The sequence below is a fragment of the Corvus hawaiiensis genome, chromosome 21 (assembly GCF_020740725.1).
Source record: "Corvus hawaiiensis isolate bCorHaw1 chromosome 21, bCorHaw1.pri.cur, whole genome shotgun sequence".
Classification (NCBI taxonomy): domain Eukaryota; kingdom Metazoa; phylum Chordata; class Aves; order Passeriformes; family Corvidae; genus Corvus; species Corvus hawaiiensis.
The window spans coordinates 7,842,528-7,855,897 of NC_063233.1; the positions used below are offsets into that span (position 1 = coordinate 7,842,528).

General features: G+C 52.6%; 2 protein-coding genes across 4 annotated transcripts in view; one reads left to right on the forward strand and one right to left on the reverse strand.

Annotated features, from left to right (window-relative positions):
* The window catches only part of ASTN2 (astrotactin 2), a 319,207-nt gene that overhangs the window by 207,302 nt on the left and 98,535 nt on the right, over positions 1 to 13,370 (forward strand). The gene's annotated exons all lie outside the window — the stretch shown is intronic.
* Positions 1,080 to 8,782, reverse strand: TRIM32 (tripartite motif containing 32). Of its 2 annotated transcripts, none has more exons than XM_048325213.1 (2): positions 8,752 to 8,782; positions 1,080 to 5,934 (listed from the first exon to the last, which is right to left on the reverse strand). In XM_048325213.1, exon 2 carries the CDS (start codon positions 5,865 to 5,867, stop codon positions 3,924 to 3,926), a length of 1,944 nt encoding a protein of 647 aa, XP_048181170.1. In that variant the 5' UTR covers positions 5,868 to 5,934; positions 8,752 to 8,782; the 3' UTR covers positions 1,080 to 3,923. The 2 variants fall into 2 exon arrangements, with proteins under 2 accessions (XP_048181170.1, XP_048181171.1); XM_048325214.1 differs by lacking the exon at positions 8,752 to 8,782 and adding an exon at positions 7,954 to 8,150.

Consider the following 13,370-nt stretch of genomic DNA (forward strand, 5'->3'; position numbering starts at 1 on the left):
AGCTGTACAATAGAAATGACTCAAAGCATCTGGCTTTATTTTTACTTTTGTAGCTTTGCCCCCTTTGATGAGGAACAGGCTCTCCTCCTCATCCCTTCATTCCCTGGCTCCTGGTTTTGCCCAGAACAATGTCCATGGCTTAGCTGTTTTACCCTAAGAAATCAAAACCTGTGATAAAGCTGCAGGGGAGGTGTAACAGCACCACACGGCAGCTGTTCTGCAAGGGTTGAATAATGTTTGATAAACCAGAAATACATACCTGTTTGAAGAGCTGAGATGAGCCCAAGTGATGACATCCTTCACCCAGCTCAGCCAGGTGGCTGAACAAGGGGAGATCCTGCACGTGCTGTGGATGTACCTGTTGAGGAAATGTCCCTGCTGGCCATGCAGGAGCCCCTCTGGCAGCCACACTGGCACCACCCGAGCCGGGGTCGAGGCACCTTCACAGCTACACCCCCCACACTCAGTCACACCAGGTTTCCTCACCAGCTCAGCTCCCATGGCAGTCTTGATCCTTAAAATAATTTAATCATGGTGCAACAACAAAAGAACAGCCCGAGCTGGTGCCTCCAAGGAGGGGGACTACAGATGAAGGAAACCCAGGGGTTTTATGCCCTCACAGTGTAAGTGCACCAAAGTCTGAGGTCTTCTAGGTGAGCCCGTGGCTCCTGATGTGTCCAGTCCCCTGGCTGCACCACGGGTCCCTGCTGGCAGACCATGGATGAGCCAGGGACACAGGGGATGGAGTTTTCAGCCAGGCTCCCATGTTCTGTTGAGCTTCCAGGGCCAGTGAACTCGAACCAGACTTTTGAAACGTCAGGTTACAAGGAAGATATTGCCCTTGTGGCAGTGTGAGTTAAGGTACAAAACCACAGCATTTATTTATAAGGTGGGTAGGGAAGTGTCAGGAAAAGTTCCACGAGCCTGCTGAGATCAGATTTATTCTTGGCAACCTGACACACAAAAAGGGTCTCGTAGCCACTGTGTTCCCAATCTAATCCCCACTGGCTGTAAAATCCAATCTGCCACCGAGGGGAGAAGATGAAGTGTTTTAATAAGAAAATGAGCCGTTTGCAATGCACTTTTAATTGGATCAATTTTTCCTTTATTACACGATCTTTAAAAACCAAACACATACATATGACCAGACAAGCTCTTCCTCCAGGTACAGAGCAGGAGCCAAACTATTTCAACATAATCCTTAATTACTCCATTTCACCTCATTTGGCAGATGATCATGGCACTGTGTGGGAGCACCACAGCAAAAAGAGCTCTGTATAATCATCTCACAGTCGAGATTTGTCAGGGGATGTGCAGACCCTGGGTGAGGGACAGCAGGTTTTCTTTTCTCCTTGAAACCCCAGACTTCAAGAGTTGCAGGCAAGACAGAGCCCCAGGCGCTGATTGCAGTGTCCTGGCCCACCAGTGCCTCCCAGGGTGGTGTTATTTTTCTTAATTCTCTGAGTGAGAAACAGATGACAGACGTTTTGTTTGAACTCTGTAACCAGGAACAGGCTGGAGTAACCAACTGCTCAGTTTACTGGACCAGCATTTATTTTTTTTCCTTTTTTATTTTTTTTCAAGCACTCCAGGAAATGTTATTGCTAGTAGTTGTGCTGTTTATTGCAAAAAAAAAAAAAAAAAATCCATGGGAACAGAAAATTTACAGAGGTACATATTATCATAGATAATATTGCTTTAATTATTCAGGTCCACGGTAGCATCCCATGTGGAGCAGTTCTTGGAAGCAGGAGAAATGTTTAAAAGAAACCAGAAGGAGAGGAACTGCCATTGCCATAAAACTGCAAAAATGCCTTCAGTTACAATGTCATGAACTGCAGCACAGCCCAGTAATCCTCATCACCTCCCCAAAACACATATTCAGGATGAGAAAGGCTCCTCAGATTGCTGTCACATGCCTTGGGCAACTGCCCCCTCCCACCCAAAAAGGAGAAGCAGAGAATGTGAATAGTGAGTAGAAGCTGGTAGCCTTGGCAAACACACAGAGCAGCTCAGGAGGGAGGGGGAGTTGAGTCCCCTGGGCTCCCTCAGCACCATCGACCACCTCGTGTCTTAGCTCCCTTCTCCCCAAGCTTTTCCCAGCACATTATAGCAGGAGAAATTGGAAGTTGCCATGAAGGAAGCTCCATCACACAGCTGTGTTTGCATGCTCACTCCTTTAGCACTGTCTGAGCACAACAAAGAGAGGGAAAAAAACCCCAAATCCCACCAAAATCTGCTTCCAGTGCTTTTTCTGCAATCCCTTTAACTGCCAAGCATCCAGCTAGAGCAGCAGCAGCTCGCCAGCCTGTTTCTCTTTGCTGTTTCAGTAGGGAAAAGTATATGGGCTTCAAAAAAAAAAAAAAAAATCAAATCACCTGTTGCAAACATGCTGTAGGACAAGTAGCAAACAATTTGCTGGAGCACGGCAGCCACCATAAAATCAGCTTTTATATTGTCTGTCGTGGCCCCAAATTTGCAACTACGTTCTTGATGGCAACAAATAAATGCACTGCAGTGTAACTATTATCTGTGGCAGATTAACATGCTACCACTGTGCCCTATTTAAATGCGTCCTTCCTTTCAATAAACTATTCTGGTCGAGCAGCACCACACTGAGGTACGCATTTATCAGCCAGGAGAGCAGCACTGTGGGGGCCTTGGTTCACACAGCTGCAGTTTTGTGCTTCGTTTGGCCCAAAGCCGTGATGAGCAGCAACTCTGGTGCCTGCTGGTGTCGTGGAAAAAAGAATTACAAGGAAAAAAAAAAATCTGAGGAATGTAGTGTTTTGCTGTGCAAGGGAAAAAAAAGGCAGTGCACCAATGAATGTGCTTCCAAGTCTTAAAAAGCCAGAAGTGAAATAGTCCCCCCTGCCCATCCCTATCTCCTTGCACAGAGGAGGTGCAGATGAGTGGAAAGCTATTGCTAAATGCAGTGGTCTGGAATGCAGAGTAGTGAAGTGCAGGTGAACATACAATGCATTGCATTTTATCTCATTTCCTACAATCTTTCAGTCTTATTCCCCCAGCTCTTCCCTCCCTCCCCAGGAAGTTTTAGATCCCAGATAGACCTTCCAAAGACAGTTTCCAGGATACATTTAATAATGAAACAACAGTAAATAGCAATCCTAGGTTTCCCCTCTTTATTTTTTTCCTCCAGCCCCCTCCCTTTTTACCCCCTTCTACCTAGCAGAGCTCTGATTAGGAATAAAACCTCCGTCTTCTTACAACTCAGGAATAAAGAGGTTAATTCTCTGGCTCAGCTCCGTCTCCCACAATTGCACAGTACTCACTTCACATGAACAGACACAATTCACAAATGGCACGACGGGGCAATCTCTTGAACACCAGAAAAATGGGAGAGACAACCCTGCCTCGTCAGGGTGGAAGCAAAGCTCCATCTCTGCGCGGTTGAAGAGGCCATTTCGTTTTATGCAGTGCTGCAAGCACAAATTGCTCTCTCTAGGAGTTGCCCAGACAACTGCTACCCAGTTCCTTGCAAGTACCACAGGATTGCCTCTGCTAGTTCTCTGAGGGAAGGTGATTTAGAGCAGTCAGTCAGCGCTTATGGCACAAAGGAAGACACAATGGTTGAAGCTGGAAGTGTAGGAGATGTGGCATAAGGAGGTGAGGAGGTTTATGGAGTGACCAGTCACAAGAACCAAGACTGCAGAGGATGGATCCCTTCCCTCATGCTTGTTCTTATTTGTATAGGTTTTATATAAAAAAGAAGAAAAAGCAGACCACCACCACCACCACAAAAGCTATTTTGTTTCTAAACACAGAACATGATGGCCTCTATGCCAAATCCCCTTCAGTTATGGCACAGTCTTCCTGAAGGCTTGACACTGGTTCTCGTCAGATTGCAAGGAGACTGGAAGAATCTCCACTGCCAAGACAGGCTTTGCTTGCAACCGAGCCTTTTAAGGGGTGGAGTATCTTCTCAGGTGGTAACTGTAGATCTTAATGCAATGATCCCAACAGTCCAGCACCAGCAGCTGCCCTTTGGGAGTAATGGCAATGCCCACCGGGCAGGTGAGTCCCTCCCGGATTAAGATGTTGTAGCCGCCTCCTTTAGGAAAATGCAGGATTTCCTTGCGACTGCTGTCAGCAACGATCAGGTCTCCCCTGGCATCAACGCACATCCCAGCAATGCACCTGAAATCCTCATTCTCGGAGAAGAAGTGGCTGATCTGGCGTCCCAGCTGCCCATCTGGGCCGACGGAGCCGATGGAGAAGCCTCCTTCTAAGTGGTGCTCGTACTGCCGGTTCTCCAGGTTGAGCCCCAGCCCCTGAGTGAAGTAAATGGTCCCTTCAGCGTCGCAGGTGACAAACTTGGGGCGCACGGCACTGCACAGGCAGCTGTACTTCACCACCCCCATGCCACGGTCCACAGTGAAGCACCAGAGCTTCCCCCCTTCCACGTCGGTGACAACGAACTGGCCCGAGGGCAGCGCGGCGATGCCCCAGGGCTTGCTCAGCTGGCTCCGGTGACACGCCACGCAGTGGCCATCCATGGTGTACACCTTGACAGAGTTGTCGTAGCTGTCTGTCACACCGATCAGCCCGTGGCAGTTCATGGTGACAGAAAGGGGGGTCAAGTTGGGCAAGTCTGCTCCAAGGAAACTCAGCACGAAGCTGTCGATGCCGCTGGGGCTCCGGCGGATCTCCTTCAGGAAGCCTTTGCGGGTAAAAACCTGGATTCGGAAGTTGCCCCGGTCTGCCACGAGGACCTCGCCTTGGCTGGTGACGTGCAGGCTGACGGGGAGGTTGAACATCCCTGGCAGGCTGCCCTTGGAGCCCATCTTCTTGATGAAGGAACACTGCTGGATGCTCGTGGCTGCTTCAGGCATCCTTGGCTTGGCTGGCGAGGAATGGGGGGTGCAGCTGGGCTCCTCCTGCACCAAGTCAGGCTCCCGAAATGGTACAAAGGAGGATGCTGCGGTTTCCATGAGCGATTCCTCCACGTTAACTGTCCGGGGTTTCTTCACCACCTGCCCGATCTGCAGTGGTCCCACATGGCTCACCTTAAGGAGTTCCACCTCTTGGAGAGTCAGCTCCCTCGGGAGACTGTTTGTCAGTTCTGGTTCTTCCTCATCTGCTGCCTCCTCCAGGAGAGCTATATCTCCCTGCTTTATTTTGGCAAGGAAGTAGTCACAGCGAGACATTATCTGCACTTCTGCTAAGTTCAGTAGGTAAGCTTGCTCCTCCATCACCTGGTTATTTATCTTCTCCACTTCAGACAAAGAGGTGGTGAAGAACTTGCGTGACCTGGCCAGCTCTTCCTGGATCTTGCGCTCCTCTTTGCTGTACTCCTGCAGAACCGCTTTGTATCTGGATTGCAGGTCTCTTGAAACATCCTCTAGAGCAGCTTTCCTTTTCTGAAGATCACCCATGAGCTCTCGAAGCCTGGCAAGCCTGGTCCCAAATTCCCTCCTACGCTCCTCAGCAGCCTCTTTGATAGCAATGACTCTGTGTCCTTGGGGCATGTGCGAAGCCTCCTTGCATGGCTCACACAAAACCAAGCTACAGCTCTTGCAAAAGTGTCTTGGCAGCCTCCTCCCGCAGACCTTGCACATGAGAAGTCCCACCACTTCCCCCAGGCCGGCTGTGTCGATGATCTTCAGCACAGTGAGGTTGTCGGTGAGCTGGGCCAAGCTGGTGATCCGCGTGATCTTGCTGCAGAAGGGGCACCGGATCCCGTTGATGCTGTTGGCCAGGAGCTTCTCCAGGCACTGCTTGCAGATGGTGTGCCCACAGTGCAGGAGCTTGGGCCTCAGGTGCTCCTCGGTGAAGGACTCCATGCAGATGGGGCACTCCAGGACCTCTCGGAGCGCGTCCGAGTTGAGATGAGGGGCGGCAGCCATGGTGCTCCAAGGCAGCTTTATCCACCACAGTGCCTTGTGCTCACATCTATTCCAAGGTGCTCCGATTCTGTCCAGGAAGAAAAAAGGGAAATGTGATTTATGTCACCACCAGCAGCTATGTATACATGCAATTTATTTCTGACTTATCGCCTAACCCTGCAGAAAAAGAAACCCAGTTAGCTTTTCTGTGTTGGGAAGGATGGATTAGTCATAGCTAATCTCAGGGTGGGCAAATTTCAAACCTAATTTGCAGCTCCCAGTGCGATGAATTATTCACTTGCAAAATTTGTAAAGTAGCACTGAAAGAAGTGTAATGGCAGCAATATGGAAGCCCAGTAGATATTGATGACTGAATCACCTCCTCATGGTGCCCATCTCCTGCTGCCAAGCCTCAGAGTTTACAGAATTTACTGAAACCCAGGGAGATTAAACCAGGCATTCAAAATGCTGTGCGTCAAAGGAGGAACCAGATGGTGTGATGCTTTAGGACATTAATAGATCACCTCTGGAGACCTGCATTCAGATGTGACATCAGACACCAACGAAATAAATGTGCTTGGTTCGCTCTGCTTTGCTAGAGAGCCAAAACACATTTTCAAGGTTTCATACATTTGCCAGGAAGTGAAAGTAGCAGGAATGCTCTGTCAGCTTCCACTCGTTCTGGGGTGACTGTGCACACTGAAAACAGACAGAGAAGCTCTGATGCCGGTGCATCTCATTAACCTCTGCCATGCTGCACCATGCTTCATGCCAATTAAACACAGCTCAGGCAGGCATTAGCAATAATGGAGTTAACAGACAACTCCAAACATCCAAACTCCAAACACACTCCCAATGTTCGCTATTAGCTCCTGAACTCAGCTTAACTGCATTTAATTTCTCCTCATTTAACAATCTTGCAGCGTTGACCTCGTTCTCGTCTCCTGGTTCAGTTTTACACCACTCTGGTTGCTGTTCAGCTTCAATCCAGGCTTCTCCACCCTCACATCCCTCCCAGCAGGGAGCAGGTCCCAGCAGCTCTCCTGCCAAAGCAGCCATCCATTCAAAAGGAACAGCACAGGGCTCACATCATTAAGTTATTATTCACTAGACTGGGTTTCAAATCCTTTGCTATTGTACTGCTTAGCCACTAAAAAATAGGGAAGAAAACCTTCTAGGGGAGAGGAGAAGGAAGTAGTTAGTCTTTGAAATGAAGAGAGGGTGGCAGAGGGATGTGAACAGACAGCTCTCTCTGAGAAATGGCTGCATGCACACAGCATTCTCACTTCCCTGCTGCGTCTGCCTCTTCCCTCCTTGGGAAAGATTCTGTGTATCTCAGTTTGCTGTGTGTTCCTGTGCAGGAAAACAACTGCAAGGAGGAAAAGTTCTTTATGCTCATACGGAAGAGAAAAAAAAAGAACCCTAATTTTAATTTGTCAGCTGCAGTTCAGAGTCCTTTAAAGCACATATTTCAGGATGGGATTCAGTGCTGTGGCAGAATCTCCAGGCACCATGCTGGGATCAGCTTGACAGTGGCAGTTAGAGTACCACAGCCCTGGCCCTGGGGAAGCAGAAACCTGGGCACTGCCATGGAGAACAGAAACCTTCCTCTGAGGGAGGAAAAAATCTGTGATTTAAGATGATTTTTAAAAATGAAACACGGGATACCAGGTTCATTATTCTTTCTTTCCTTGGAAACACATCAAAAGACTCGCTCAGGGAAGGACGAGGGAGCAGCACAGGCGCCAGGTACTGAGAGTTACATTAAAAGCTGCCTTTAAAACAAGTATTTTCATTAAAGAACAATGGTGGATGGGATTTTAAGTCAGGTTGGGCTTTTAGAGAGCTGATTTGTATGACATTCTTTTAATATATAACCCCCTTTATTGGAATATCAGCATGCCCTCAGTAATGGGACATTATTTTTTCCTTTTATCTCCCTCTCACACTCGGCTGTGCCTCCACGGAAGTTTCCTTAACAGTGAGTTGTTCTTGCGTGTCGGTCCCTCCCGGGACAGTTCCTCTGACGCAGAGCAGGGTATTACAGAAAGCCTCAGCTGAGGATCAAGCCATAAAACTGTGAATTATGCGAGTTTGGTTTCCTTACATTCGAAAGAAATTTCCTGCCGTGGTTTCTCTTGTCACCCGGTAGCTTTTAGCGAGTGTCTGTGGTGAGACAACCGGCTTCACTTGTAATTCAGAGCTCGTGTCATTAACGAGGGAAAATAATGGGGTAATGCTGCAAAATAAACGCCGCTGACAGGAGTTGTCACAACAACAAAACCGGCAGGACAACCCCTGGGTTTTGGGGGGGGGGGGGTTCACTGAAAAAATCCAAGGGGTTGGGTTGGAAGGCCCTTAACGATGACCTAATTCCACTCCCTGCCACGGACGGGGGGACACCTTCCACCAGCTCAGGCTGCTCCCGTCCAGCCTGGCCTCGGACATGGCAGGGATGGGGCAGCCATGGAGTGACCTGTGCCGGTGTCTGAGCGCCGTGTCCGCTCAGAGCACACGCCCAGGGTCCGTCCGGCCGCAGCGCCGGGGCCACGCCGTGGGGTCAATGGCAGCGGGGCGCGGTCCGAGCCCGCTCTGCCTCGGCCGCCGCGCCGGTGCCGGGGGGGGACGAAGCGAGGCGGACCCCTCGCTCCTGCCCCTCAGCGCGGCGGGGAGCGCCCACCCCGCGGGGCGCGGCCCGGCCGCCCCGTTCCCAAGCCATCCCCTCCGTGCCGTGCCGTGCCGTGCCGTGCCGTGCCGTGCCGAGCCGAGCCGAGCCGAGCCGAGCCGTGCCCTTCCCTCCGTCCCCTCCCGCCCGTCCCCTCACGCCGCCCGCCCGGGGGTCCCGCCCTGCCCGCCCCGCCCTGCAGGGGGCGCCGCCGCCGCGCCCCGCGCGCGCGCTCCTCACCTGCCGCCGCTCCGGGCCGCGCCGCTCCCGGCGTGCGCCGCGCGCCGCGCGTCACGTGGGCGCGCCCGCGGGGCCTGCCGGGAGATGTAGTCCGGGGCTGGCGGGGGAGGGGGGACACCGGGGGGACGGGGGAGGGGCCGCGGGATGGACCTCGGTCTGCCGGGCTTGTGCTGCGGCTCGTTGTGAAGGGAACGGTTAAAAGAAGCAAAGGGGAAGCAGGAACGTCTTTGCGTTTTGTTTGTTCGGTTTTTGGTTTTTTTTTTCCTTTTTAATCGGGTTGTAGATGTAATTTCGGCACGCGCGGGTTGTTCACTGCCCCTTTCCCTGACCAGGCAGTGCTGCTGTGGGAGCAGCCCTTTCCCATTCTCTTTCATCTTCCCTTTACCTTTCCTCTTCCCTTCTCCTTTCTCTACTCTTTTCCTTTCCCTTCCTCTTTCATTTCCCTTGCCTTGTCTTGCATTCCCTTCTCGTCTTTCCTTTCCTTTCCTTTCCTTTCCTTTCCTTTCCTTTCCTTTCCTTTCCTTTCCTTTCCTTTCCTTTCCTTTCCTTTCCTTTCCTTTCCTTTCCTTTCCTTTCCTTTCCTTTCCTTTCCTTTTTCCTTTCCTTTTTCCTTTCCTTTTTCCTTTCCTTTCTCCTTTCCTTTCTCCTTTCCTTTCTCCTTTCCTTTCTCCTTTCCTTTCTCCTTTCCTTTCTCCTTTCCTTTCTCCTTTCCTTTCTCCTTTCCTTTCTCCTTTCCTTTCTCCTTTCCTTTCTCCTTTCCTTTCTCCTTTCCTTTCTCCTTTCCTTTCTCCTTTCCTTTCTCCTTTCCTTTTTCCTTTCCTTTTTCCTTTCCCCTTTTCCTTTCCCCTTTTCCTTTTTCCCTTTCCCTATCCCTTCCCCCAGCAGGTTCCTGAGCATTTGATGGGTTTTGCATCACCTATTGAAAACGTGTGTTCCTCATTTCATGCTCTGCATTGGAGCAGTCTGTGGTCTCCAGGACAAAAAGGACTATTTTGGGGTACAGCTGCAGCTGTGAGCAGACACTGCAGGCTGGCAGTAGTAGCCAGAGGCAGGGATTTGGCCACTGGACTATGGCTGGGCTTTGCCCAGTGTTTCCTGAAGCCAGTAACACCATGAGGAGCACTGACCCCATTCCAGCCCCATTTTTGGAAGTCATGAACCTGCCTGGGAGATGGCAGAGAGACCCCTTCTCCTGTGACCCCGTGGGGCTGCACAGCAGACTGGGGAATGTCAGGGCTTGGGGCTTGCTCTGGGAGCAGGGAGAAGCCAAGGGAACCATGTCCTTCACACACCAGCGGTGCCACGGCTCCAGTGCCACGGGCAGCATCCGGGCAGCATCTCGTGGTCAGCCCAGGGCTGACGTGCAGCTGGAGGTCTGGAGGCTCAGGCTCGAAGGAATTCACTGCCTGGGGAAGAGGCAAGTCCCCGGTTTAACCATTTCCCGAAATCCCTCCGTGTGGCCTCTCTGCCTGCAGCGCTTTTCCACTGCTCACCTGCTCCAGCTGCCACCAACCTGCGCTGAAGGAAGCACTTGCATAATGCAGCAAGTCTTGCCGCCTTCTGCTCTTGGTGCTTTCCCCACTTTGTTTAGAAAAGAATCGTTCATTTGGAAGGGATCTGCATCCCAGGAGCAGCAGGGATCAGCAGTGTGGGCAGTGGATGCACTCACAGGCAGCGAGAGCAGATGCAAAGCCTCACCAGGGTTGCAAAAGAGAACGAGTGAGAGTTACAGTCTGCTGTTGGGAGCCCCACTGGGTCCCTGGGGGCCTTGCTGTGCCCAGGAAGGGGACACAGGGTTCACTCCCAGTTCCTGGCCTCTCCAGGGAAATGCTCTTTCAGTCCCTGATATATGGGGAAGAAAAATGCTTGTAAACATTGAAACCAGGGTGGCCTGGCAGATCTTGTGAAGCCACCCACACCTGAAAATGAACAGTGTGAGGAAAAAACAATGGTAGAAATAGGAAATAATCTTCCAGTGCATCCTGGGGAGAAAACAAAGGACTCTCTGGATTTAATTAGAGGTGACAATGACAAGCTGATGATGTTATCCATCATGTGTGAGTATGGGGACCCTACATGACAAGGAAGGATGGAGAGGTTGTCCAGCCTGGGACCCCGCTCACCCTGACCCATGGGCAAGGTGGCGTGTCCCAAGGGGCTGCCCCATGCTGGTAGTGAGGCATCCAGCTGGCAGGGTTGGGAAGATCTCAGCCATCCCATGGGAAAGGGGGGTGTGGGGGTGTTGGAGCAGAGAGTGAGCCAGCTGCCATGGGAGGTGGGTGTGATCTGGGGGGTTGTGGAGCCACCCTTGTGGGGCCAAAGTGTTCTGGAGGCAGGGGAGTGAGCACTGAGATGCTGCCAGGGGTTGGATGAGCAGGGAAGGGCTCTGGGTGCTCTTTGTGGGACCCAGTGCAGGCACTGGGGGGGACACTGGGGGCTGTGCAGGGTCTGCAGAGCCACTTCCTTTGACAAAGCAAAGTCACAGGGAGTATCTTCAGAGTCCCCTTTTATAGAGCGTTATCAGAGGTCTCTAAGAACTCTTTTTTTCTTAATACCTCAGGCTTGCAAGTGTGTAAATACCTCATCTGAAGCTGAGGTGAGATCCTGCCTGTCCAACCTGCGGGCAGCAGAGGTGATCTGCTTCCAGATTCTGCCTGCTGGTACCTTTGGGATCATGCCCAGGGCAGAGGGGCTGTGGCAGGCCAGAGATCACACGTGCCACCAGTCAGTCATGAGTGCTGTGGTGCAGCTCTCTGGTCACACCTTGATGTTGGATGTCAGGGTTGTGTTTAATTGTTTGGTTAATCAGCTGGGAGCAGCGGGCACAACGTCATCAGGGAGAGGGGGGTGTGAAGAGGGGCAGGGGCACTGTGGACATAAAGGGACTCTTCTCCAGGAGCTGTGATGACAGGACAAGGAGTAATGAGTACAGATTGAAACTGGGGAAATTTAGATTAGACATTGAGAATAAATTTTTTACTGTGAGGGTGTGAGGCACTGGCACAGGTTGCCCAGGGAGGCTGTGGCTGCTCCATCCCTGGACATGTTCAAAGCAAGGTTGGATGGGGCTTGGAGCAACCTAATGGGTCTGATGGGAGACACCCCTGCCCGTGGCAGGGGGTTGGAATGGGATGATCTGTAAGGTCCCTTCCAGCCCCTTCACATGCTACAAACAGGAGATTAAAAGGGCTCACGAAGCCTCGCGCTCGGGAGTTTATCAAGCCCTGGCACCCAGGGGATGTTACACGTCCTCGCTGCCGCGCTCCCTCCCGTCCCCGAGGCGCGCGTGGCCGGGATGAGGACGGACGGACGGACGGACGGACGGACGGACGGGCGAGAGCCCGCGGGTGGCGCGGAGGGGCCGCGGGGCGGGGGCGGCGGGATGTGCCGCATCCCGGGATGTGCCGGCATCCAGCGCCGTCCTGCCGCGGTGCCACGAGAGGGCAGCAGGGCCCCACGGACCGGCGCGGCCACAACTGCCCCGCCGAGCCGGGACCCGCCCCGCAGCGCCCATCCCGAGCTCCGCGCCCGCAGCCTGCATCCCCGGCCGCGCTGAGCACCTGCCTTCGCCCAGGGGATGGCGTTCCCACGCGGGATTCGGGCCGCGGGATGGCTGCGTGTCCCAAAAGTCGCGTAGCGGTTCCTCGGGAGCTGTCAATCCCTTCCCCAGCCGACGCGGAGCTCCGGGACTGGGGTGTTGGTGGTTGGTTGATGGTTTGGCTGGGGCGGTGTTTCCCCCTCAGCCAGGGCTGGAGTCACAGAGTGGTTTGGGTTGGAAGGGACCTTAAAGATCATCTCGTTCCAGCCCCTGCCATGGGCAGGGACAGCTTCCACCATCTCAGGCTGCTCCAAGCCCTGTCCCACCTGGCCTTGGGCACTGCCAGGGATGGGGCAGCCACAGCTGCTCTGGGCACCCTGTGCCAGGGCCTCCCCACCCTCACAGGGAAGAATTTCTTCCTAATGTCCCATCTGACCCTACTCTCTGCCAGCCATTCCCTCTTGTCCTGTCCTATCCTTCCTGCACACATGGATGGATGTGCCAGACTGACTCCCCTGGATGCTACCCACGCCTTCCTCGCAGCCCCAGCAGGGTTTGCCCATCACTAACAGTGGGCAGCATTAAATCTGTCCAAGCTCTTCACAGAGACCTGGTGGCTACTGCACTGACAATGTCTCAGTGCAGGAGAAATTCCCAGGCAGACACATCCATTGATTTCCTTCCTAACTCCCTCTGGATGGATTTGCCAGCAAAAAGGGTATTATTCCACCAGGTGATAAACGGGCAGCCTGTGTCAGCAGATGTGTCCTGGCCACAAGTCCCCACTGTCCTGTGTGTGGTGGCACTAGGTGTGTCCACTGAAGGGTGGTGTACAGGGAAGGTGGACCAGAATTCCCTCTTCCGTGCACAAAATGCAAATCCCAGGACCTAAATCACGCTCTGCTGAGCAGCCTGTTGGTTTTGGTGGGGTTAACCTGGTGAGCCTGTAGGAATCCCTACCTGGGTCTGTTCCTGCTGTTCCCTCTGGAGAACCTTCTCCTCTCCTTGTTCCAAGCATTTCTGCTCCTCAGGAGATATCACATCCTACCCCGATATGGCTGCATTCTTGTGGCAAGTGGAG